This window comes from Mustela lutreola, chromosome X (genome assembly GCF_030435805.1).
Source record: "Mustela lutreola isolate mMusLut2 chromosome X, mMusLut2.pri, whole genome shotgun sequence".
NCBI classification, from domain to species: domain Eukaryota; kingdom Metazoa; phylum Chordata; class Mammalia; order Carnivora; family Mustelidae; genus Mustela; species Mustela lutreola.
Genome location: NC_081308.1, coordinates 64,093,787 through 64,120,560, shown reverse-complemented (window position 1 = coordinate 64,120,560; position 26,774 = coordinate 64,093,787). Strand labels below are relative to the sequence as shown.

General features: G+C 47.5%; 1 protein-coding gene across 3 annotated transcripts; it reads right to left on the bottom strand.

The window, feature by feature from the left end:
* Positions 1-612: 612 nt before the first annotated feature.
* GCNA (germ cell nuclear acidic peptidase) lies at positions 613-25,128 on the bottom strand. 3 transcript variants are annotated; one of them, XM_059156433.1, is made up of 11 exons: positions 24,290-25,128; positions 21,275-21,329; positions 14,205-14,251; positions 13,773-13,809; positions 11,560-11,642; positions 9,239-9,586; positions 7,969-8,044; positions 4,635-4,779; positions 3,106-3,244; positions 2,189-2,393; positions 614-1,923 (listed from the first exon to the last, which is right to left on the bottom strand). In XM_059156433.1, exons 1-11 carry the CDS (start codon positions 24,513-24,515, stop codon positions 1,677-1,679), a joined length of 1,608 nt encoding a protein of 535 aa, XP_059012416.1. In that variant the 5' UTR covers positions 24,516-25,128; the 3' UTR covers positions 614-1,676. The 3 variants fall into 3 exon arrangements, with proteins under 3 accessions (XP_059012418.1, XP_059012416.1, XP_059012417.1); XM_059156434.1 differs by having other exon boundaries at positions 24,531-25,128; XM_059156435.1 differs by lacking the exon at positions 24,290-25,128 and having other exon boundaries at positions 613-1,923; positions 21,275-22,284.
* Positions 25,129-26,774: the final 1,646 nt, after the last annotated feature.

Sequence of the window (26,774 nt, the reverse complement as noted above, 5' to 3'; positions counted from 1 at the left end):
AAACTGCAAAGCCTACCAGACCCAGAAGTGCTCCCAGCTGGCTAGAGTTAGGGGTTCAGATAGGGAAGGGTTGAAAACAGTGAGACTCAAAGTTGGTTTAGGATCAAGTGATGGTATCAGAAAGTCCTGCTAGAAGGCGGTAGCCAGCTGTTCAATTGAGAGGGTATGCAGGCTCCTTCGAGGATGGGAGCCAAACACTGAGACCGAGACTGAATGACTTGTTAATAGTCATTAGCACATGGGGAGGCATGGGGAGGGGGCGCTATGGCTGAGGTGGAAGCGAGTAGGGGAAATGACCGGGGCTCCCCAGAAAGGTAGGCGGCAGGACTACTGAGTGAAGACCGTCCCTTTGCAGGAGTGGGACCACTGTGCTGTCAGTTCCCCTTCATTAAGCCACCAACGTGCCATGATCCAGTTTCGCAGGTCAGCTGGGCCTCTGCCAAGACTGCAGATGCGACTGGAGGCAGGCCTGCTAAGGAGGAACCTGAAGATTTATCTAGCTTGGAAAGCTCCTATAACCCCAGTGCCCACACCCAAACCCTTAGACTTGTGGTTAGGCTTCAGTCCGCCACCACGGAAAGACAAAGCACCTGTGAAATAAAGGAACGATGGAAGGAAGGAAAAGGACAAAATGAGACATCCTGCCCTATAAAAGGTTATCAATGATGTCCCATGATGCTAGATTAGTAATGAGGTTTGTGGCAGGCTGAGCAGTGGGTCCCCCAAGATGTCTGCCCTCAAATCCCCAGAACTCATGAATAGGTTACCTTACATGGCAAAAAGGTTGCTGATAAGCTGCCCTTAAAATAAGATTCTCTTGGATTATCCAGGTGGGCCCAGTGGCTTCACAAGGGTCCTTAAAAGTGAAAGAAAAGGAGCAGAAGGAGGGAGAGGGTGGGGGAGAGTGATGGAGAGAGAGAGAGAGAGAGAGAAGAGAGAGACAGATGTTGCTGGCTTGAAGGATGGAAGGGGGCCACAAACCAAAGAATGCTGGTGACCTCTAGAAATTGGACAAGATGAGGAAATGGATCCCCAAACCCCAGGGCATCCAGAGAGAGAAACACAGCCCTGCCCACCCCTTGATTTCAGGGTCTTGGATGAAGGACCTGAGGGTTGGTTCTGCGCTAGGCACGGGGTGTCAATGAACTGACCCCATTTAACAAGCAAATTTCAGAAAACATTTTATTATTTTTTTTGTCTTAATAACAATTACATTGGCTCAGCACAGGCTTATTCAATGTCAAGAGCAACTAAATTCATGAAATATGCTTGTCTTTTATGTCTATTTAAGTATAACATGTTCTACCTGCCAGCAGCCCTGGTCTTGGAGCGCGGCCTTTAAAACTCGATCACCTCCAGCATCCTTCTTATCTCCACCTGCCCCTCTTGAAAATGCAGTTTGTGTCTGAATTGTGTTCTACATGTTGAAACTATGTTAAGAGTAATACCCAGAGTGGATCTGATCCAAAGGGCTTATGAGTACCTCAAGGGCACAAAATTGCTTAGTAGCAGAATCCTTGCCTAAGAACAATCATCGTTAACTCTATGAGGCTATAAAGAAATGGTTTAAATCCTAATATTCCTAATATTCATCACTTATCAGAAACAGATATTTTTCTAAAACTTCTCAGCAGTTAAGGGGGGCTCAGCCCACAGAAATACGCCCCCAGATAACCTCAACGATCCTGCCTTCGCTTATCGGCATAATCCTTGCTCAGCCGTCTCATCACATCCCCGTGGCTTATCCCTTCCGTCTCATGCTTAATCGTTCTATAATTCTCCTGCACATACTTAGCAAAGGGCCTCACATGGGGCGCAATGGGGGTTCCATCCTTGCGAGTTAGCGGCAACATGACCAGAGGCCCCTTGCACTTGGCACAGATAAAGCGATCGGTGTTCAAGGATCTGGTATAGCGGCCAACCCTAATGAGGAAAGAGACACCACACAGCAAACTGATCAGTCAGTGGAACTCAGCATGTTCTCGGAGCTGCTGGCTGGAGGCCCAAAGCAAGGCTCTCAGGCCAGCTCCAAGTAGCAGAGCATGGAGAAAGAAGACGCAGAGAGGAGCAGAGGTTTACTCCACAGGCAGGCCAGCCATGGGCTTACTAACGAAACCACAAAGGGCCAGTTAGCTGGAGGCCACAGCGGAAACGTAACCGAAGAGAAGTCTGAGGCAGAGGGTCTTACCTGGTTTTGCACCGAGTACATTCATAATGGATCCTGTAGTTAATCTTATAGTTATGACAGCGGGTGACCATGGGCAGCTCCGGGTGCACCATGTTCGATTTCTTGGCGTAATATTTCCATGCGTCCCCATGAGAGTCACGGATGCCGTCAAGCAACCACGAGGCTGCGTGGCATATCTCATGGATCAAAGTGTCCCGGAGACGGTCTTGGAAGAGGGATGGAAAGAAATCATGAGCATCTGAACCACTGCCCTCCAGTCTGCTACCCAATCTCCTGAGACCCTCAACCCTGCCACACACTCGCCCCAGGTGGCTTAGTAGGAAAGCGATGCGGTGGTGTGCTGGAAACTGAACGGAGATGAAGAGTGAGGTGACGGGGCCCCAGACCTGGGCAGAGGCAAAGGAACGAGGATAGAAGGGTCATTTTGAAGATCTGGTGATTGGCTAGCTATGGGGGTGAGACCTTGAACCTTAGTTACCGGGTGAATAGAGACACCGCAGCTGGCAACAGGGGAGCTACCTGCAGAGAGACAGTTAGCCTAATTGAAAGACAGCCAAGCCGATAATCATGTCCTCTGAGCAGAGGCACCTGGGTGGCACAGTCCATCGCTTGATTTTGGCTCAGATCTTGATCTCAGGGTAGTAGGACCGAGCCCCATGTCAAGCTCTGTGCTCAGCATGGTCTGCTTCAGATTCTCTCTCTCCCTCTCGCCCTGCTCATGCTCTCTCTCTCTAAAATAAATGAATAAATCTTTCCCGAAAATTCTAAAAATAAGAAGTTAATGCCCCTGGAGCAAGGCGTAGTAGGCCCAGCTACCCAGGAAGGACAGGTAAAGCTGTGGCATAGGCTGTCAGGAAACACCAGTATGTAAGAGTCACTACACAAGGAAAGGGCGCAGCCAGAAAGCTGCCTGTCACCTGCGGAGTCGCAGACTTTCAGGGAAATCTCGATCTTCGCATAACGCTGCTTCTTAGGGTAACGGGTCTCACCCGTGGTGCATAAGCCAGCGGTCCTCAGCATCTTTTTATTCCAGCCAATATCAATTTTCTCTGGTAGCTGAGAACAAATCAGCGAGCAAAGTGAGTCAGCAAGCAGTTTCAAGCAGACCAAAGACTATTTTACTCAAGAGCCCTGCAAGGGGAGTGCCTGGGTGGCTCAGAGGGTTAAGCGTTTGCCTTCGGCTCAGGTCATGATCCCAGGGTCCTGGAATCGAGCCCCACGTTCAAACTCTCCATGGAGAGCCTGCTTCTCTCTCTGCCTCCACCCCCTCCCCCTGCTTGTGATCTCTCTCTCAAATAAATAAATAAAATCTTAAAAAAGAAAGAAAAGCTCTGCACATCTAAACATTCTGGGGAGAGTAAAAGCCAGGCTGAAGCCCAGGTGAAAATGACGCACAAGCCATCAGGACACAAGGGAGATGGCTGAGGGTACACACACAAAGGACTTGAGCTGCCCCACATGGGGACACAGGTCAGGGGCAGCCAAGGAGAGAAGGGCAAACCCCGCTGAGGCAGGAGACGGAGCCCCTCCCCTCCCAGCATAAGAATGCAGAGGTGAAACTGCACATGCACCTCAGTCCCCTCATCAGCCATGTGATGTGACACCACTGTCATGGGGAGTGACTTCCCCAAAAGCTGGGGAACCTGGTTGTGTCAGCAGAAATAATAAAAGTCTGAAAATCCTAACAACTGCCAAGGCTCTGTTCTAGACACTTAAGGAGTATTACCTTCCCTAGGCCTAACAATAATTCTGTGGGGGCACCTGGGGGGCTCCATCAGTTACGTGTCTGCCTTCACCTTGGGTCATGATCCCAGGGTCCTGGGATCGAGCCCTGCATCAGGCTCCCTGCTCAGCAGGGGCGTCTGCTTCTCCCTCTCCCTGTGCCCCTCCTCCCCCTGCTCATGCACTCTCTCTTCGACAAATAAATAGTATCTTTAAAAAAGAACATTAATTCTATGAAGTAGCAGGTACTATTATTGTTCCCATTTTACAGATGAGGACACTTAGGCAAAGAGTGGATAAGTAACTTGCCCAGGCTCACAGAGCTCCTTCCCATTATTCTTCAACATAAAGCCTCTCTTTCCAGATACTCAAGGATCAGCAGACGCCCTCTCCACCCCCCACACACAACTGCTGCTCTCTCTGCCTACCATCCCTCGAGAACCAGAAGTCTTACTTCCTGCAGGCAACCTTATTTCCTGACCAGTTGGGGCTCTCAGTGATTTTTCTGCCTCTGCTGATCTCCTGTGCTGGTAACAGTCTACCATAGATGATTAGCCACAAACACGTGTGATTTCTTTCACCTACAACTGCATCATCTCTCCACGTACGTAAGCTGGCACTTCTCCAGAGCCGGAAATACACAGCTAACACATCCAAACACCTCACAGCTCCCGAGAGCACCAGGTGTCCAGCCGGTGCTCATCTAGCACTCATTCATCAATACCTTTTTATTAAACACCGAGCTGTTAAACAGGGTGTAGATTTTCTGAACCAGGCTATCCTTATTTTGCTTGAATTTCCTTCCGGAATACTGCTTCGCGTTTTCCAGGTCACGCAGGAAACATCCAGGTATTTTGCACGTTGCTTTCCTGCGAAGGTAAGTTCAACTGAGTTATGTACAGCTGGAGGAAGAAATGAGAGAAGTGCGCACATGCGGGTCATATCCAGAGAGACTGGGAAAAGGTGCCGGTTCCTCTTCCTTCCAGCTCCTTATAGGAGAGCAGTCCCCAGAGTTCCACGCATAGCCTTTTTTTTTTTTTCCGCTATTTGCATTCTCAGAGATGTGAAGCCCTGTGGCTTCAACCTCAGCAGGAGTGATCCCACTCCTGTATCCGCAGTCTGGAGCTCTCTTCTGGGGGATCCAGTTCCAAGTTGACAAGGTCCCCAGGTGCACTGCCAACTGATTAACCTGAGTACGTCCCCTGCTCAGTGTGTTTTGTTAGCGGACTTCTGTTATACCAGGCTGAAAACCTCAGAGACAGCTTAAAATCCATTTTCTCCCTTGCCCCATATTCAAATAAGCTCAAAAACCACAATCTCCTTCACATCTCTTCCAGCCAGACTTCCTTTGCACCCCATGGTCGCCAGCCTAGTTCATCTCCCCTCTGGGCCTTGCTGCTACAGTGTTCCTCCCCTCCAGGCCCTTTTTCTTTCTTTCTTCCTCCACTCCAACACCCCCCCACACACTATTCCGTCCCTCCCCAGCTTGCCATGACTGTGTAGTCTGCCCATTCAAGGCCCAGGTTAATTGGGCCCCAACCTCTGTCTCCAGCTACCATTTCCACCATGGCCAAGGTAGGCAAGTTAAATGTTCTCTGGACAGGAACTGTGATATCCTGAAGTCTGTTCATGTCTGGACACAACCGATTCGCCCCTGAGCCCTAGAATGACCATGTCTCCAGCTCTCCTGAGAACCCCCATCCATGTAGTGTTTTCTCCTTTGCAGAGAACTTCTTGTTGCCTTATCTTACTTAATCCTCACCAACACCCTTCAAAGAAGTGATTGCTATTCTCATCATCTCTACTTGGCGGAGACAAGAAACCGAAGGTCTGAGGTCAGGTGACTTCCCCCAAGTTCACAGAGACGCTGGATCTTTGGACCCAAATCTTGGGGTCTTTCCCATTAGACCCCTACTGTCATCCCATCTTTTGAGGTCTAATTGCACTGCACAAAGAATAGTGCTAAGTACATGGAGGATTTACACTTGTAATAACAATTCATTTCACCCTTTCATCCTAGCCACAACCACCCACAGGTCCCAAGAGATGAGCCCACTGAGCAGCACAGATGAAAACAGGAGCAAACACACGTAAGCTGAGTCTCTGACTTAATGGAACTCCTGAGATGGGGATCTTGCCAGGACACTCATGAATCCTGAAGTCACAAAAGAAGCCATCTGGGAGGGGGCTGGGGTGGAGAGAGGGAATCAGAACAAAACCAGGCCAAGGCAGCTCAAGTCAGGGTCCTCATCCCCCAGAGTCCGAGACTGGTGACGAACATGGTCTGCCTCAAATTACCTTGTACTGAAAGCAAATTTGCATCCAAAAAGGTAGCAGATGAAAACCCAAACCATCTGCAGACCTCAGCAGAGAAGGGGGGACCCCCCCACCGTTGGCACCTATGTCAAGCAGGCCTTGTGACTTGGCCCACCTTCCCCTCAATGCCTCTGCCACTTCACTTGCAGGCAGAATACCTCCACATCAGAGGAACCAGCAAGACCCCAAATGGGTACATCAGATGCCATGACCAGCGAGCAGCCTGCACAGGAACAAGGCGAGGCACAACAGGAAGCCCACAGACTACCACAGGAAGCGCCAAGGCAACCGTGAGGAGTCCAAACACACTAGCCTCCCTGGGCTGATGCGGAGGATGACGCCGCCCAGGGGCAGCTGACGGCCTCCTTCTGTCACACCACAGTAAAGCAATCTGGGAGCTGCCCAAGTCACAAAGGCAGCTCATGGCTGTTATCTAGGAACCCAGAGAAGACCCTTGGCTGGCCACAGATCCACCCATGAGAGAACATGCCAAACGACGAGAGCTGCTTCTCTGAGCAACAAGTGCAGAAGAAGAGAGCGCCTCTCAGCTCAGGTTCAAGTGGCCCTGCTGTGCCCGTGCCTGCCATGTCGTTCTTCTTCTCCCCTTAAGATGCATTTATTGTGGGGCGCCTGGGTGGCTCAGTCATTAAGTGTCTGCCTTCGGCTCAGGTCATGATCCCAGGGTCCTGGGGTCGAGCCCCGCATCAGGCTCCCTGCTCAGCAGGAAGCCTGCTTCTCTCTCTCTCCCACTCACCGTGCTTATGTTCCCTCTCTCACTGTGTCTCTCCCTGTCAAATAATAAATAAAACCTTTAAAAAAAAAAGATGCATTTATTGCTTCAAGATCCAGGTATAAACAAAACCAAAACCAAACAAGCAGAGTCCTTCAAACACATTTCTTGTCTTGTAAGATAATTCGGATGTAAGTATGTATGACTCCTGAACACGAGGAAGAACGAAGAAAATTATGCCTACTACACCGTCTTTTTAAGGGGAAAGGTGAGAACGTCCTGCAATCTGAATGGAAAAAAAAAAAAAAGTGTCAGTTTTTGGCTTCCTTTAAAGTATTGACATGTCTTTGGTCTAAGTGACCTGCTGTTCTCAGGACCAATCCCACACAGCCTAATAAAAATAAAGGCACCATGAGCCATCAGTTTCACCCTGATGTTTAAGCTTTCGAAATGTTCAAGAACATCGACAAGCTGTAGGAGTAACTGGAGGCAGCCAAAGCACCGTGAAAACCCGAAAGGCAATCTTGACTGCCCCCTCCCAATTCCAATAGATGGGGACATGTCCACTCTGCCTTCCTACCATCTCCCCTGTGACTGCTTTAGTTTTGTGCCCACTGGTGGCAACAAGGCAGTATGTAGTCTGAAGAAGTCTCATGTTTGGCTACACATGAGTTTTTGACCTGAGTTTAAGGACCGAGGAAAGGCCAGCACTGATGTGGGGGCCAAAGGGCTCTGGACCCACCCAGGGGAGCACAGGAATTGTGGTAGGGCGCCTGTGCAGGGCTCTGCTGGGGACAAAAAGAGGTGGGGAGCAGTGCAGTATCTCCTCCTCCTCTCCTCCGTCCTCCTCCCAATTTATGCCCCCCCAATTCAGGGAATGAAGCCTTGTCCCCTCTCCAACCAGACTCCTCCATCCCCTGGAAGACCCTCCCACAGGTGCGGTGGACCACTTCACATGGACGGGACAACAGTACCATTAATTCCCATGCAGCTGAACATGAACAGTACGTACCCAGGCGTGCGTTTTTCAATTTTCCCTGCACCGGGCTTCTTCTTGGTAGGCGCACGTCTTTTGGAGACTCTCACAGCTGTAAAGATAATAGCTCATCTGTACCCTGAAAGCTGGGCCCATCCAGAACTGGAAGAAAGGTGCACCCAGGAGCAGCCCCCACAGCCACACCCAGAGCACCATCTAGAAAAGGTCTGAAGCCTGCATACTCTCCATTGGTTGGTGACAAAGTCTCCCTGAGTGAATCCCAGAGCTGTCAGCAGAGTAAGCTGGGTACGAGGCTGTCATAGGTAAAAGGACTATATAATGAGGTGATGTGAGCCTGCCGCTAGAGGTCAGATTGTGTGGGCAACTGAGGCACAGGCAGCATAAGGAACAGTGTAGCACATCTCATGCACTTGCCCTAAGGAAGTGGCTTAGGGGCGCCTGGGTGGCTCAGCCAGTTAAGCGTCTGCCTTGGGCTCAGGTCATGATCTCAGGGTGCTCAGATCGAACCCCTCATCTGGCTCCCTGCTTGGCGGGGAGCCTGCTTCTCCCTCTCCCTCTGCCCCTGTTCCTGGTCCCTTTCTCTCTTCTCAAATAAAATCTTAAAAAAAACAATACAAGGAAGCATCTCAGATTCTAGGGTAGACCTTCACTCAGCATACAAGTCCAGCCTGTGTGTCTTTGGTTAGCCCCCATTTACTGCTGACCGCTGTAGCCAGAGACTTCTGTAACAGCAGTGTCATTCATTTGTTTACTGAAAAAAAGTATTAAACATCGACTATGTGCCGAATACCAAGCTAGACCCTGGGAGAGACTTAAAACTGAAGAGTCCTCCCACCCAGAGGCTCATCGTCCACTGGGGGGTGGGGGACAGATTCAGAAACACATCATAAGACAGCTGGGTAAGTGCTTTAGCAGGGACAGGCTCTGAGAACTTTGGGAACCCAGGAGGGAGGAGCCTCTCTGATGTCCGGCTCCCTACAGGAACTGACAATTGGCCTGGGTCCCAAGAAAAATGGCATCTCCTTAGGATGAAAAGCACAGAGAGAAAATGTGCCAGATCGAGGGAACAACAGCTTCTAAGACACAGGTGTTCCTCCCCCACTTCCAGAAAAATCTTTTTGCCTGGGATGGCTATCTCCCTTAGCCACCAGGAAACTGCTGAAAGGCCCAAGGTCAGTAGGCAGGACAGACCTCTCAAGGGCAAAGCAGGCCTGGCTGGTGCACAGGGAGAGGGGAGAGCAGGGCGGATTCAGGAGGTTGGGTGTCCTTGAGGTGACCGGCTTACCAGGTGTCACACATATATTCTTGGTCTTACTCTTCCTCTTCCGTGGCTGCTCCACCACAGGTGCCGGCTTGTCATCTGCAATCTCCACCTCGGCTTCGGCACCTCGTGGTGGCTGGCCCAGATTTTCACCAAGATTCAGCTCCCCAGCATCATGAGAGGAACCACTTTGGGAGACATTGAAGACCTCCATCTCTTTTTCCTCTGAGGCAGTTTGGCCCTGATCACACGAATCCTCATCTATTATAAGCACAGGGCCCTCAAAATCACTGTCATCATCAGTAATAACTATTGGTGGCTCCTTGGTGGCAGGGTGCTCCTCAGTGTCTGATAACACATCCAGAATCTCATCTGAAATTCACGAGACATGGTCACATATTCATATACTCCCTCTGCCCACCCCGCACACTCAACTTCAGATTATCGAGCACAAATGAAGCAAGCTGGAAACAGGGACGTTCAGAATCACATTAAGAATCTATTATCTGGGGACGCCTGGGTGGCTCAGTTGGTTAAGCAGCTGCCTTCGGCTCAGGTCATGATCCCAGCGTCCTGGGATCGAGTCCCACATCGGGCTCCTTGCTCCAGCAGGGAGCCTGCTTCTCCCTCTGCCTCTGCCTGCCATTCTGTCTGCCTGTGCTCGCTCTCTCCCCCCCTCTCTCTCTGATAAATAAATAAAATCTTAAAAAAAAAAAAAGAATCTGTTATCTGGTTGTTGAGTGTGCTATTACAAACATTGGGGTGCATGCACCCCCTCGGATCTGCATTTTTCTATCCTTTGGTAAATACCTAGGAGTGCAATTGCTGGATTGTGGGGTTGGTCTATTTTTAACTTTTTTTTTTTTTAAAGATTTTATTTATCAGAGAGAGAGAGAGAGATTGGCAGAGAACATAAACAGGTTCCCCACGGAGCTGGGAGCCCGAAGCAGAACTCAATCCTGGGACCCCAGGATCATGACCTGAGCCAAAGGCAGCCACTCAACCAACTGAGCCACCCAGGCACCCCTATTTTTAACTTTTTGAGGAACCTCCACTGTTCTCTGACGTGGATGGAGCTAGAGTGCATCATGCTAAGTGAAGTCAGTCAGAGAAAGACAAAAACCACAGGAAAAATCATTGAGAGGGGACAGCTAGCAGAACAGTAGCAGACTAGGGTTGCAAGCCACCTCTCCTTTCCCTGCTCTGGTAACGCAGGTTAGCCAGGAAACTCTGGCCAATGGTAGCTCTTTGGTAGTTAGCAAAGAAGCAGCCAGCACTTTAAGGGTGCAGGTACCTTAAGGAGAGGCCTATGGGTCATGCCCTATCTTTGTCAGAAGTGAACAAAGATCAATAAAGTACCATCCCTAAGGCCAAAGAAGAGGCTCCTAGTCTTGGGGCACCTGGGTGGCTCAGTCTGTTAAGCATCTGACTCTTAATTTTGACTCAGGTCATTATCTCGGGGGTTGTAAGATCAAGCCCCACATCAGGCTCCACACTCAGTGAGAAGTCTGCTTGCCTCTCTCCCTCTGCTCCTCCCCTGTTCTCTCAGATAATTAAGTAAATAAATAAAATCTAAAATTAAAAAGAAAAAGCTCCTCATCTTCCTACTTTTCACCCCCCTCCACCACTGAATAGGTTCCAAACTGCAGGTATAGCTCCCTGCCTCTGGAAAGGTTTTTAAAAGAGCCTCTGAAACCACAGGGGCAAAGAACTGCTGTGGGATATGGGCTCCAAGAAGGACAGAAATCTCCAGAAAATATACGCAGAATAGGGAAAGGCAAAGACAAAGAGCTAGCTGGAGAAAGTAAGGGCTCCCCCGAGAAGTCACAGTGGGCTGACTCAGCACCATCACCTAGCTAAGTCTCTCCCCAGCTGGAAAGAATAGGCCCGCGCCTCTCCCCTTCCCTCTCTCTGTCATTCCCACACACAGAGGAGGAGGAAAAGAATGGCGGGGATGGGTGCGGGGGGAGGGTGGAGAGGGGAGCTGAGCAGCCTTCATACCTTCCTAGTGTCAGCTCCTTTCTTCCCCAGCCCTGGTCCCTATATATAGGTAGGAGAGGAACCCTGTATGTAGGTGGCCAGAACTCTATGGAGGGGGATGACCAAGGTCTAAAGAGCCTAGAACAGTTGCTGCTATGTTTGGAAATTCACCAGGGAGGGGGTGTGTGTAGGGAATCCGGCCATATCCACATCCAGCACCCACGAGGGAAGAAATGGTGGCACCTGCTACTAAGTGAGTGCCAGAATTGAACGTTTGCTGACGCATATCCTGACGCATACCCTAAAACCACTGTGTGATAGGGATGCCGATCTCAGCGACTTCCCTCCATTACGAGTATACTTGCCTTCGCTGCTGATGTCAGATATGTGAGCTCTGACATTATTACTGAAGTATTCGTCTTCAGAGTCAGAGTCAATCACCACATAGCTGAGTGAGGAGACAAGGAAAAACAACAGTGAAACGTCAGCACTACGGTCTTCTTTTCACGGCCTTTCCTAACGCCTCCACCATGAACATGAGCACCTGAAAACGTTCTGTTGCCGTTCCCCTTCTTCAGAACTACTCAATAATTATTCCTGATTTTCCATCTTTCAACCAAATCACTAAATCTGGCTCTATCCTGGCGAAAGGAGCTATCTGTCAAGTACTGAGTGAAATGGGCTGTCCGAAGGCATGTATGCCAACAGTTCTGGTGCAGGGCAAAAATGGACTAGGCAAATGTTAATTTCTAACAGTTAGTGGCCATTTTCCTTTATCTTTACCTGTTACGGTCACAAATCCACTAATCCACTTCTACCATATTCACATTTAAGCTGCCAGGTTGAGGCGCCTTGGCTCTACTGTTGGTCACTCCCTCCTTTAAACTCTTTTTTGGGATTTCCAAGTTACTGTTCTGTTTTGGTTCTCTTCCTGCGCCTCTGTCCACTCCTTCTCACTAACCTCTCTTCCTCAGCTCACTCCCAGGCTTTTTCCACAGTGCCTTCACACCAAGCTAATCAATTCCTAAGGACTGCATGGATGTCACCTATCCGCCAACGCAAGCCATTATATCCAGCCCAACTGTGTGCCTGACTTCCAGCTCCACAATTTCTAACTTCCTACCTGGAATCCCATGGGTAGGGCTGACTTGCAGTCCACACGTGCAGGAATAGCCTTGCCCAGTGTTTATTGATCGCGTCTGTTCTGACAGGTCTGGCAGTCATCCTGACTGATCCCCGTCTGTACTCAAACAGTCGTTAAATGTTTTGAGGATCGGCCCTGCCTACAGGCCCCTCCATTTACACAGGCCCAAAACTGAACTCAGTTCAAGGAAAACTGAAAAGCGGAAAGCCCCCTCCTTCCCCAGTTTCACCCTTCCTCCAATATCCCACTTATAGTAGCCTCCAGGAACTAGACCAAGAGCTGTGGGCATTCCCGGCAGGCCCATTAAAACAGATTTTCTCTACGTATTTGTTCAACATCTATCCCTTGGAGGCAGGAATAAACCAACTTTTCTATTTAAAAATTGGACATTTAAATGTATTATCAAGTAAGGACTTTATTAGGTACAATACTGGAAGCCACAAAGAAACTACAATAAAGCATCTGAAACCTAAATGATGACCATGATGAGCACCAGATGATGGATAGAAGTGCTGAATCACTTTATTGTACACCTGAAACTAATAGTACACTGCACATTAACTATATTGGAATTAAAATTAAAAATTTTTACAATTACAAACAAAAATACTGTAGGGAGTGCCTGACTGGCTCAGTCGGAGGAGCAAGTGACTCTTGATCTTGGGGTTCAAAGTTCGAGCCCCATGTTGTGTGTAGAGATTATTTAAAAACAAAACAAACGAACATAAAAAACAACAAAGTCTTCAGAAAGATAAAAATAAAAAATAAAAAAATAGGGCAACCCTGTTGGGACCCCTCTCATTCTTGAGAGCTTTTTCTTTCTTCATTTAATAAACTTATATTGCTTTACTCACAAATAAATATATAAATAAATATAAAAATTTTGTCAAAACACAGAAATTTCAAAATTAAAGAATAAAATAAAATGTAAATGGCAGTGATGAAAAGATCCTGCATCTCCTGTGATTGTGGAAATGTTTACACTACCACATAAATTTGTCAAATTTCACCGAACTATACACCTCAAAGGGTGAATTTTGCCATTATGTAAATCATGTTTCAGCACACCTGCTATGGTAATTCGAGGAGTCAACATGGAAACATCAGTTACCTAGCATCCTATTTTGGATTTATTCCTGAAAATTTTCTTAGCACCTCCTACAGTCTGGCACATGGGCCCATAAGGGCCTGAGGAGTAGAGAGTGGAAATTAGTGGACAAATCAATCACAAAGACATTCCGAGAAAGAAAGTGACCAATTAGATAACAGGCCTGGCAAAAAGATCTAATACTCTGAACCTGGCTGTGAGATCAGATACCTACTATGATCCTGAACATAGTGCTCAGAGAGGAAATGTGTTGTTTATTTGTCAATCTTCTTACCCACAACATCATTCCTCAACAAATGTCAAATGTCGCTAATTTTCCTACTCACCTAAAGTTCCTTTTCTGCTCCTTCTTTTTGGTTCCAACTAAATCAGAGAAGGAAAGAGTGTGTCAGGAAGCATTTGAAAGAGGATAATTACCCACATCTTTAACTCCCTAAAGCCTACGTCCAGAAGTTAGGGCTGGTTAAAATCGTTGGGAGGCTTATATCCCCCCACCCTATGTGAGCTAGAGAGGAAATAAAAGTCAGGATGCCTAGAATGAAAAAGGTCAAGGTGGCAAACCAAGCACAAAGAACTGCCTCTGCTCCTAATAGCAGGGAAATGACCTTCATCTCACCAATGTGGAGAGAGACCTTAGAGGAGACAGACCCTGGACCAGCTCACACCAAATGTCCCAAACCACATTTCAGTCATCTTCACAAAGACAGGGTTGTTACACCTTGAAACGGAAATAACCACTTTGAAGGGAAGCTACTTACAGGGCTCAAACTCTTCATCACTGCTTGAGTCCACAGTAAGAATGCAACTGTGAAAAATGAGATATGCATTGTTATAAAGGAAGGCCAATGAACATCGTTCGCAAGTCCATGAGCAGAGGATCTCGCATGGAGAGAACCACCCACCAGAGCTTCTGACATGCATGAAAAGTTTTAGGAAGTTAGGAAATTAAGATCACAGCAGGGGAGGTGAAGAAAAATTAGGAGTGACAAGTTGCTCAGTCTACCACAGAATCAAAAATAGGGGAAGGATGTTCGTTGAGTATCATCAGCTACCAGCAAGAAGCCTATTTTCTGCCAAGTGATCTATTTCTATGAAAGACATGAAAGCGGGGGGGCGCCCAGGAGGCTCAGTCCATTAAGCATCCAACTCTTGGTTTCGGCTCAGGTCATGATCTCAGGGTTGTGAGATTGAGCCCAAGGCGGTTGCCACACTCAGAGGGGAGTCTGCTTGAGGATTCACTCTCCCTCTCCCCACACCCACTCTCTCTGTTTCTAAAATAACTAAGTAAATCTAAGAAAAAGAGGAAAAGAAAGATAGGGAAGTGATTTCTGAGACAAGGGACACCCATGAAAGGACTCATGGATGAAGAGATTACAGGTAAAAATCAAAAGGACCAAAGAGGGAGGAGGTCCGCCTTGTAGGGCTTTACTGGTTTGAAGAGAGCCTACTGGAGCGTCTGAGTGGCTCCGTGGGTTAAGCCTCTGCCTTTGGCTCAGGTCATGATCTCAGGATGCTGGGATCGAGACCCACACATCAGGCTCTCTGCTGAGTCTGATCCCCCTGTCCCCCCCACCAGCAGGCAGAGCATACTGCTCTGCCTCCTTGTGATCTCTGTCAAATAAATAAGTCTTTAAAAAAAAAAAAAAAAAGAGGGCCTACATACCGGAACTGTGGTCTAGCTACATTGGCAAACGCTGAAATCCATTTCTTGGGGGGGCAAACGAAGGGGGATTGCCCCAGCTGCAGCTGCTCCCTGCAGTGAACAGTGATGCTGGGTCCCTTGCTTCTCTGTCCCCCCACCCCCGTAATGTACTAGGCTGCTGCATAGGACCTAATCATAGGTTATCTTAGTGTGACACAGAGCTCAAAGAGGAAACCAAAAAGCACTAAAGGTGGACCTAATAGTTGCATCAAGCTAACCTTCGCCGCTTCTTGAGGGTGTTCATTTTAACCTTGAGATTGGATATCAGATTAACAATATATTGGACGGATAATATTTTTATATTGGGTTATAATATTGCATTGAAAATATTTTTTTTCTGTTTTTCAAGATACATGCTGGCTCACCCCCCTTGGTTCAATTTCCCGCTCATGTATCTGTCACTGTACACTGGACTTACTCAGGAGTAGACCTCAAATTTGTTTTCCATGTTTGTAATTTAAATTCAATTAACATATAATGTATTATTGGTTTCAGAGTCAATTTTTTTTTTAATCGGAGAAAAAAAAAAACCCTCTTGCTGGGTGTATGGTTTCCCAGGTATGGGTCAAAAACATGACCTTGGTTCTCTTTTCTTAAAGATTTTTTTTAAAGATTTTATATATTTATTTGACAGAGATCACAAGTAGGCAGAGAGAGAGAGAGGAGAGAGAGGAGGAAGCAGGCTCCCTGCCAAGCAGAGAGCCTGATGCGAGGCTCGATCCCAGGACTCTGGGATCATGACCCGAGCCAAAGGCAGAGGCTTTAACCCACTGAGCCACCCAGGTGCCCCAAGATTTTTTTTAATTTATTTGAGAGTATGTGCAAATGGGGCAGAGGGGTTAGAGGGAGAAAAGAATCTTTTTCTTTTAAGATTTTATTCATTTATTTGACAGACAGAGATCACAAGCAGGCAGAGAAGCAGGCAGAGAGAGAGGAAGCAGGCTCCCTACTGAGCAGAGAGCCCGATGCGGGGCTCAATCCCAGGACCCTGGGATCATGACCTGAGCCGAAGGCAGAGGCTTTAACCCACTGAGCCACCCAGGTGCCCCCAGATTTTTTAAAATTTATTTGAGAGTACGTGCGAATGGGCCAGATGGGTTAGAGGGAGAAGAGAATCTTAAGCAGACTCCACGCTGTGAGCACAGAGCCTGAAGTGGGGCTCGATCCCAGGACCCCGAGATCATGACCTGAGCTGTAAGAGTTGGAGGCTCAACTGACCAAGCCTCCCAGGCGCCCCTGGTAATTTTTAAAATACAGTATTTCTGCTCCTCCATCTCGTCGTATTAAAAACAAAAAAGTATCTTGGGCTAAAAAAAGACTAGTCAGTGGCCAGGCCACCAGAACTACTAATTGGACTTTGGTTGATCAGTGAGAAACCAGTCCTCCGCCCCTCGTATTATGTATTTCAGGAGTCCTTCCGCCTTCAAACTGTGGAAACCTCTTTTGCTCTGTTAATGACCTTGTCTCCTAAGTCACCGGGAAAATAAAGCCATCAGACAGGAACTGCCTCATCCTCCCACCAGCAAATCTACCAGCCTATCAGCAACTACCCCCAACCCTCTTATTTCTTTATAGTTAACAATGAACACAGTGTTCGCACCACCGCCTCCGGCCAAACCCTCCCCTACACTTTGGATCTCATCCCCCTCCCACCTTCTCAAGGATTTTATTCCTCCAATTTTCCATTCTGTGTTGCACTATCGTCCCCTCTATCCTGGATCATTTGTTCTACTATCCTAAGACCCCACATCCCCCAATTTTATATTTCCAGCCTCCAACTCTCCACTGAGCTCCAACTGTCTGAGTAACCTCTTGGACATTTAATACGCATTTGAAATGTCACATAGCCAGTACATTATTCTCGTTTTCTTCCCTCAATCCTGTTCCTATAGGAGACTGACCAATCTTGGTCAATGGCACGACCATCTGCCCAGTAACACAGACTAAAAACTTAGGGGTCATCCTTAATTCCTCTCCTGATCACACATCCAATCCATCAGCAAGATTTGCTGGCTCTACTTCTAGTATACATTTCTTTTATTTTTTTAAAGATTTTCATTGATTTATTTGACACAGAGAGAGACAGCAAGAGAGGGAACACAAGCAGGGGGAGTGGGAGAGGGAGAAGGCTTCCCGACAAGCAGAGAGCCCGGCGCAGAACTCGATCCCAGTACCCTGGGATCATGACCTGAGCAGAAGGCAGACGCTTAACAACTGAGCCTCCCAGGTGCCCCTGTAATACATTTCATCTTGTCTAAGCACAAGTACCACTAAGAAAGAAAAAAAAAACCACTACCAAATGATGACAAACTATCAAATGTATAATGGATCCCAATTTCAAAACTGTGGGGGAAAAAGTCTCAGAATTGGGGCACCTGGGTGGCTCAGTCATTAAGCATTTACCTTCGGCTCAGGTCATGATCCCAGGGTCCCGAGATCGAGTCCGCATCAGGCCCTCTGCTTGGCAGGGAGCCTGCTTCTCCTCCCTCTACCTGACACTCCCTTGCATGTGCTCTCTTTCTGTGTCAAATAAACAAAATCTTAAAAAAAAAAAAAAAAAGTCTCAGGGGCGCCTGGGTGGCTCCGTGGGTTAAGCCTCTGCCTTCAGCTCATGATCTCAGAGTCCTGGGATCGAGCCCCACATCAGGCTCTCTGCTCAGTTGGGAGCCTGCTTCCCCGCTCTCTCTGCCTGCCTCTCTGCCTACTTGAGATCTCTCTCTCTCTCTCTATCAAATAAATAAATAAAATCTTACAACTTTACTATTACCACCCTACTCTATGCCACCATTGCCTCTCACCTAGACTTCTGTAAATAAGTTCCTGGGCCTCAGTTGTAAAACACACACACACATACATACATACACACACACACACACCACTCATTTTGGGATGCCTGAGTGGTGCAGTCAGTGAAGCACTGGACTCTTGATTTCAGCTCAGTTCATGATCTCCAGGTCATGAGATCAAGCCCCTGCCAGTATCTACACTCAGTAAGGAGTCTGCTTGAGATTCTTTCTCTCTTCCTCTCCCTCTGCCCCTTTTCCCCCACTTTCTCTAAAATAAATAGATTTTTTTTAAAAAGAACCACTTACCTCATACAGCTACTATGAAAATTAAGTAAGATAATGTCTGCCCTCCTACAGGATCACGTACCTCTCCCACATTGCGGCATTTATCATACTATACCGTAATTGCTTCTTTACATGTTTCTATCTCCCATCCCAGACAGTAAACCATACAAGGATTCAGAAGTCAGTACTCAACTATTGGGCTGAATAAAAGAATGAATGAATCTCAAAAAGGGTCCCTTTTATTATTTTCCATCCTCCCACCCACACCCCCATAGAACCTTATTTTTAAAAGACTTGGCCTGGGGGGAAAAAAAAGACTTGGCCTGAAAGATCTCACCAATAAGTTTCTCCATTTAAAAAATTAATTACACATGCCACTTACATGAACCTTACATGAAGGTTATGTGAGGTACTGAGTGAGCCCAAAGAAAAAACAAACACACACACACAAAACCAGTCATCTGCATTAATGAAAACACAGTGCCCAGGTCCTAAGACATAGTGGCCCCGACTTGCAGCGAGGGTGGGTGGGGAGACTGGCCAGTCAATATCCAGCCTCAAGGGCCACCTCTACCTAGAACTCCAGGATCTGGTCTATCCCAGCTGTGGTTTCCAGAACTTGGGTCTCTCGATTCTTCATCAAATGCTAGAGGAAGGACTCCTGTTAACCAGCTTTGCAAGGGGAGAACTAATAATGCAGACCGCCTGCTTACTTCTCAGGAGAACTAATGCCAACCACCCGCCCAGGGCATTATTTGGGGCAAGAGAATGAGAGTCAGCGGGAGAGCTGAGAATTTTACCCTGTGCATATTTGAAAACACACATTAATTATTCAGCTGAATCCTGCAACAAGCATCTTTGTCCATTTAATTACTTTTATAAAGTAGATTTATAAAGTTGATTCCCAAACGTCAAAGTCATCAAAAACATGACCAATTTTATGACTCTTGGTATATTTGCTTAATCATTTGCAAAGGGTTAGATCAGTGCACAGTTCAGGAGCATTAATATAACAGAATAATTTTTTTTCATTTGCTAATTTAGTAGGTAAATAACATTGAAATTTTCATTTCTTTTTATTACTTACGATGCGTATCTTCCAATGTTTATTTGCTGCATTCTTTTGCTAATTCCCCCTTCCATTTTAATGACTATCAATGTTATAATGTTTACCAGATAGCTTTCTGAGTGATTAAAAAACACTGGAAAGAGGAGAGGGAGAGGAACACTTTGTCCCTGTTCCTCCAAGAGTCCCATTCACCAGGAATAAACAATGTGTCTTATTATTCTTCTAGAAAGTTCTTAAACATAAGCACATACCAGCACAAATCAAGTGCACACATCTTTTAAAATAAATAGTATTATGCTACACAGATTTTTCTGTCACTGTAAGTTTTTCACTTTACGTATCTTAGTAGTCTTTCCGTTACCAGAACATACAATTCTTACCATTTTTTTTGGACAAACAATAATTCATTCAACTACACCCTTAGGTCACTTAAACTTTTTCCAAATTGGTGCTATTACACAATCCTGCAATGAACATCCTTGTGTGTATTTCTCTGTGGACGTGTAATTCAATCATACATCCTTCGTTCCCAGAACTGAACCAAGACAAAGTTTCAGCCTGTACATGTCTACATATGATGAAATAAATATGAGTTATAGGAAGAAAGGACATGGGAGAAGGGGAAAAGGAGTCAAGAGCAACTAAATGTAAACACACAGAAAGGAATATATGACATAACCACATTTACGCACTTTGGTGTATGTGAACATATATATATACACACAGAAAATTAAATAAAATTCTTCTAACAGGGAAAGAAAAAGTCCTAGTAATTACTGGGTCAAAGGACATGGGCATTTACAATTTGGATATTTCCAGATTGCCCTGCAAAAATGTTGCACCAATTTATATTCCCACAATGACTATAAGAAATTGCCTATTCTCCTACAAATTCACCAACTCCAGTTATTATCATTTTTTAAAATTTTGCCAACCTGATATATGAAAAACAGTATCTCATGAAAATTTTTTTTCATTAAATATAAGTAAAGGTGAATAAATTTTAATGTCTATGGGCCAACACTATTTTTCCCCTAAGAACTATCTTCTGATATCTTTGGCCCATTTTCCATATGTGTGTTCACCTTTTTTTAAATTGTTGACCTGTAAAAGTTCTTTGTAGATGAAGAATAACAATACTTTATCATGGGTAATGTGAATACTTTTCCAGTTTGTCATTTTTATACTTCTGTTTGATATCAAACTGAGGCTTCCCCCACTCCAAAATTATTGGAAATGAAATCTGTTTTCTAACATTTTTAATGATTTCCTTTATTTTTAAATATTTTACCCATGTGTAATTTATTTTGTCGTAAGGAGAGATGAAGAATCCAATTCTCATTTTTTCCCAAATGGTTAGCCAATTATCTTCAAATTATTTGTTGATGAATCCATCTTTTCCCCACTGATTTGAAAGTCATTATCATGAACTAAGTTTTCATATTTGGGTATTAGGGTCGATTTCCAGACTCTCTGTTCTATGGTTTCTGCTTTCTCCCATATTATAAGCATACATGCTTATCTGTGGAGGAAATCAAGGCAGTGTCCCCCGAGGGAGAGAGAGAGGACTTCAGAGATAAGACAATGATTTTAAAATACCCCCTTATCATGGAGAAGATAAACACTTCATCTGTGTACCTCTGGAGGGCAGCACAGTGAACAATGGGATAGAAGCACCTAAGACAAGTTTTAAGTTCACTAAAATGAAGAACTTTCTAGAAATTACACATATTCAACAATGCACTATGTTGTTTCATGGAGTTTTATGCTCCTGGGCACTAACAGAGACGTTATATATATAACAGCATTCGTGCATTGATTAAGAGGCTGGATTCCTATATGATTCTAAGGTTCCTTTTTACAATTCATTCTATAACCAAGTTATACACTCCACAGACTCGAAAGAAACATACACTTTTTGAGAAAGTCATTTGGCCAGCACAAGTATAACTACACTAAGAGAAAACAGAATTTTTCAAGTCTCACCAATCATCATCCTGGATCTTAGATTGGCCAGCTGCTTCTTCTGACATGTCCATGTCTACAGTCAAAACAAAAATATACTCTTTAAAGAACACCAAAACTCAGAACCAACACTTCTTTTCTCTTTTTTGTAGGCCCCATGCCCAGCATAGAGCCCAACACAGGGGATTGAACTCACAACCCGGATATCAAGACCTGAGATGAGATCCAGTCAGTGGCTTAACTGACTGAGCTACCCAGGTGCCCCCGGAACAAACATTTCTACATTCTGCATTTATCTTTGAGCAGCTTATTCACCCTAATTTGAGGCCAAAGCTCTGCACTGTGAAACGAGATGTATTTAAATGTTTGTTGCAGGCTTCTCCTGGCTGGAGAAAACTAGAGCAACACCCTCTCCCACCATGCCCTGCCAAGGTTCTCTGCAGACCAATCAGAAAGCCCAAAGCACATGGCAGTAACTTCAACTGCATCTTATAGCGATGCACCAGGGTAATCCATTCATTTATTAGTCCCCAGAGAAATTTTCTCCCCATTGTAAGGATTTACAATGCACTAATCCCCATTTAGGCCCTGGCCCATGAGTATCTTCTCTCAAAAGGGATTCCCATTACCCCCATCGCCACTGGCCCACCACTCTCCCCACACCTGCTCTCTACTCCCTCTCCCTACTCCAACCTCAAGCCCCAGAGTCTTCCACCTATCTGGCTTTGACCCCTCTACACTCTGCCATCCCTCCACCTCTCTATTCCTATTCCCAGGCACTCTTACATAGGCCAGCCCATTACATACCATTAGCCAACCTCTACTCTCCCCATCCCTTTACTGTACCCACGCACCAATGGTCTTACATGGGACCAGGTCACCCCCATCCCCAACTGCTCTCCACCCTGCCCCAATGCCTTTATCTCCCTATGCTAGGTTTCTGCCTCAGCCTGCCTTGCATAAATACAGCCTCAAAACCTTCACTTACCCCGCCAAGACACCCCTACTCCCCCTTTGGGTCCCCAGGAGGCCTTACACCAAGAGGCTAAGACCCCACCCCCAAGACTTCCGGGGCCAGCCAGTCCCGCACCAATTAGGTCTCGACACCTCCACTTGCCCCCCCCTCCTGCCTGCACCTCCACGAGGTCTTAGAGCCAACAGGCCCAGACCCCGCCCCCAGCCAGTCTTGCACCAATCAGGTGCCTCGGCACTGCCACTCATTCTGCCCCCCCCCACAACTCCCCCACCACTTCCCCCAACTCCAGAAAGTCTTATAGCAACAGTCCCAGACTATGCTCCCTACACGTCCGCGGCCAGCCAGTCTTGTACCAATCAGGTCTCGACACTTCCACTCGCCACCCCTACCCTCCCACCACACCTCACCCCACGAGGTCTTAGACCCAACAGGCCCAGGCCCCGCCCCCAACACATCCGCGCCCAGCCAGTCTTGCACCAAGGAGGTCTCCAAACCTCCACTTGTCACCCTCATCCTCCCGCCACACCTCCCCCAACCCCACGAGGCCTTAGAGCCAACAGGCCCAGACCCCACCCCCAACACTTCCGGGGCCATCAAGTCTGGCACCAATCAGGTCTCGACACCTCCACTTGCCAACCCCCTCCTGCCTGCACTTCCCCCCACCGCAGGTCTTAGAGCCAACAGGTCCAGACCCCGCCCCCAGCCAGTCTTGCACCAATCAGGCCTCGACACTGCCACTCATCCCCCCGCTTCCCCACAACTCCCCCTCCACCTCCCCCAACCCCAGAAAGTCTTATACCTACAGGCCGACTTCACTCCCTACACTTCCACGGCCATCCAATCTTGCACCAATCAGGTCTCGACACCTCCACTCACCACGCCCACCCTCCCGTCTGCACCTCCCCCAACCCCAAGAGGTCTTAGAGCCAACAGGCCCAGACTCTGCCCCCAACATTTCCGTGGCCAGCCAGTCTTGCACCAAGGAGGTCTCCACACCTCCACTCACCACCCTCACAAGCCCGCCGCACCTCCCCCCACCCCACAAGGTCTTAGAGCCAACAGGCCCAGACCCCGCCCCCAGCCAGTCTTGTACCAGTCAGGTGCTTCGACACTGCCACTCATTCTGACCCAACAGGCCCAGACCCCGCCCCCAACACATCCGTGCCCAGTCAGTCTTGCACCAAGGAGGTCTCCACACCTCCACTCACCACCCTCCACCCTCCCGCCTCACTTCCCCTCAACCCCATAGAGTCTTGCACCAATCAGGACTCGACACTGCCACTCACCACCTCCACCCCCCTCCACCTCTCCCAACCCCAGAAATTCTTGCACCAATCAGGCCTCAAAAACGCCACTCACCATCACCCCCCCCTTCACTCCCCCTCCTCCCTCTCAATCCCAGAGGTTTTACACCAACAGGTCCAGACCTCCTCCCAGCTCAGCCCCCCAGCCAGCCTGCCCGCAACCAGGCAACCAGTCATACGCCAATCCGGCCTCAAAACCTCCACTCACCAGGCCCTTACAACCTTCTCACCGCAGCTAGCGGATCAGAAACACACCCCCTGCACCCCCCACTCCCTGCACGCACTCCTACCCACCCTCCATCTGCCCACATTTCCACCCTCATTCCCACCTCAATCTGCCCGCCAGCCTTCCGGAATCAGGCATCTAACACCCCCACGCCCTCACCAGCCCTCCACCTCCCCTTACTCTGCAATCTCAGCCAGTTCTTCCACTGCTCAGGCCTAGACGACCCCCACCTACAACCGTACACCACGTACCCAAGCCCCTTCTCCCTCATGCCCCCAATGGGATCTCCACAACCCCCCTTCCTCATCTTCGCTACAGTGGAGCTAATATTGCTAAGAAAAAATTAAAATAGCTTTTTCCAAAAGCCTTTTTTAAAGTAGAAGTCGGCAAAACATTCTGCCATAATCTCAGTCCCAAGGTTCATAGTCCGGGCATGCGGCGGTCTTGATTTTAATTAAGCCCGCTCAACTAGGATGAGCTTCAAGACTGTTCCCGCTTCAGTAACCACTTAAGCCCCACCAGCCGCCTACCTGCTCCGGGCGCCTCTAGCGTGGCCGATCGTCGCTTACCTCCAGCTGGTGGTCGATGCCAAGGGAGCTCCTGAGCAACTGCGAGGGGACGCCAGGCGCGAGACCTTTTATAGATCCCGGGCTCAACGTGGGGGGTGGGGGGATAGGAACTGACGTGTTCTCGTTCTCCCTGTACCCACCTATCACAGTGTGGTGACGGGGCAAATTTAAACTTTGTTGTTCTCATACTCCCTGTACCCACCTATCACAGTGTGGTGTGTGGTGACGGGGCAAATTTAAACTTCGCGCCCAGGAACTCAAATTTGGCGCCCAGCTGCAGTGCTTCCGGAGTCAGGTCTATCACTTCCACGGGTGTTGCTTATTTTGTCACAGAAAGCGCTATTTCGCGCCGAGCTCTAGTCCCCGAGCCGACTTCTGTAGTTTGCCGATCCCTTAATTAACTTTCGGGTGACACAGAAGAACTGGGCTGAATCTTCCCCAAAGCTTCATCTTTGTGAGAATGTGGATAAAGCAAGCCCCGTTCCTTGCAGAAATCGCCCAAACCTCTAAGCTTGTTTGCCTGCCCCACCTACTGTGAGCTAGGGGGTATAGGGAAAAGCCACCTAGACCCCTAAATAAGAACAAGGCACCAATGCAACAGCACCTGGCAACACTTACTTCCAGAACCCTCCAGACCCTGGAAATAGAGGGGTTGGTTACTTGAAGCTTTTCGGCACTCACTCCGAGCACACCAAGAAAAACAAATTGAGGGGCGCCTGGGTGGCTCAGCCTCTGCCTTCGGCTCAGGTCATCATCTCAGCGTCCTGGTCCTGGGATCAAGCCCCAAATAGGGCTCTCTGCTCAGCAGGGAGCCTGCTCCCCGCCCACCCACCCCGCCCGCGCCCCCCTACCTCCCCCCCCCCCGCCTCTCTGCCTACTTGTGATCTGTCAAATAAATAAAATCTTTAAAAAAAAAAAAAAAAGAAAGAAAAACAAACCGGGAAGTAAATGCTTTCTAGACGATGTCGTTTCTCCAGCAGACGCCCGTTAAGTTTCATAATTTAAGCATGTGCCCAAACGGAACACAAAACCTCCGTGCATGTAGAGATATCAATAATATTGCATTTATTTCATGCTAGGCACTGTTCCAAGTGTTTTATATGTATTTAATCTTTAAAACACCTCAGAAAGTAGGCAATGTTAGCACTGATTATAATACAGAAATCACACGGCTACAAAGTGCCAGCGCTGGGATTCGAACTTCAGTAATGGGAGCTCCAGCCCCGCATTATAGATTACTCAAAAATAAAATCTTAAGGGATGCCTGGCTGGTTCAGTTGGCTAGGCGTCTGCCTTTGGCTCAGGTCCCTATCTCAGGGTCCTGGGATTGAGCCTCTCCACCCGCCCCCCAAACCCTCATGCAAAATCAGGCTCCGGGCTGAGCATGGAGCCTGCTTCTCTCTCTCCCTCTGCCCCTCCCACTGATCGTGCATTCTCCCTAACAAAATCTTTAAATAAAATCTTTTTAAAAATCTAAACTCTTAAGCACCAAACTGCCTATATACATAAAGGTACTTTCTGAATGAGTCAGGAATTGGATAAGAGGGACTTATCATTATTATACAAACAACAAACTTGAAAGTTTACCTCTACAAGCCCCTTCTATAAAAATGGGAGCTACATAACTGTGCCTCAGAGGTTTGGGCAAAGAATCTGAACATTAGCTGTGATTAATATTAAGAGGCATGTGCTTCAGGTAAAAAAGGGTTAGGACTGGAATCAAATCTTGTTACCCAAGCTTATTCCAGATCCACAAGCAACTTCTACAGACTTGAGGCAGGAGGAGCTGAAGTGGACTGAAAAGGACAGAAAGAGGGGAGGAGTGAGAACCTTTGAATAGGATGCCTGACACCTTTCTTCCCCACCACCTTTTAGGAAACAAACACCCATCTACATCAGGACTTTGAGGGTCAAACCCCACAGAGCTTGGGAGGTAAATTAGCTGGGAAAAAAATTTTTTTGTGTAATTTAAAGCTCTATGCCCCAGGTGGGGCTTGAACCCACAGTCCCGAGATTGAGTCACATGACCTACCAACTGAGCCAACCTAGCACCCCAGAAATATTATTGAAAATTTTTATTTTATTATCTCTGAGAAAACAGGTAGCGAAAGTCTGTTCTGGTCCCTGCTACTCTGATATCCTCCCTCATACCTGTGGCAGAGTTCCACCACCACACAAACACTACTAGTTCACACTAGTAAGACTACAGCAGTAGCCGAAGCCAGAGCAGTCACAGTCATTACGTAAGCCAAACAAAAACCACCATGAATGGGTGTGCTGGGAGTCACAGGCTTTGTCGTCCTCTAACAGATCCCAAGCCCACCCCTCTTCCACACCCGGCTGAGAAAACAAAATAATTCTTAAGATCACAGCTCCACCAGGGAAATGTGCTCCTCCAGTTGTCTGGAGATGTTCCAATAGAAGTTTCATCACTGGGTGACCCTGT

Bases quoted from the DNA above. Each gene is read 5' to 3' on its own strand.
- GCNA (XM_059156433.1), bottom strand. From the start codon at position 24,515: ATGAGAACAACAAAGTTTAAATTTGCCCCGTCACCACACTGTGATAGG. The intron at 13,810-14,204 runs GTAAGTAGCTTC...TCTCTGATTTAG, and splicing joins TGATGAAGAGTTTGAGCCCT to TTGGAACCAAAAAGAAGGAG. The intron at 9,587-11,559 runs GCAAGTATACTC...CGTGAATTTCAG, and splicing joins ATCTGACATCAGCAGCGAAG to ATGAGATTCTGGATGTGTTA.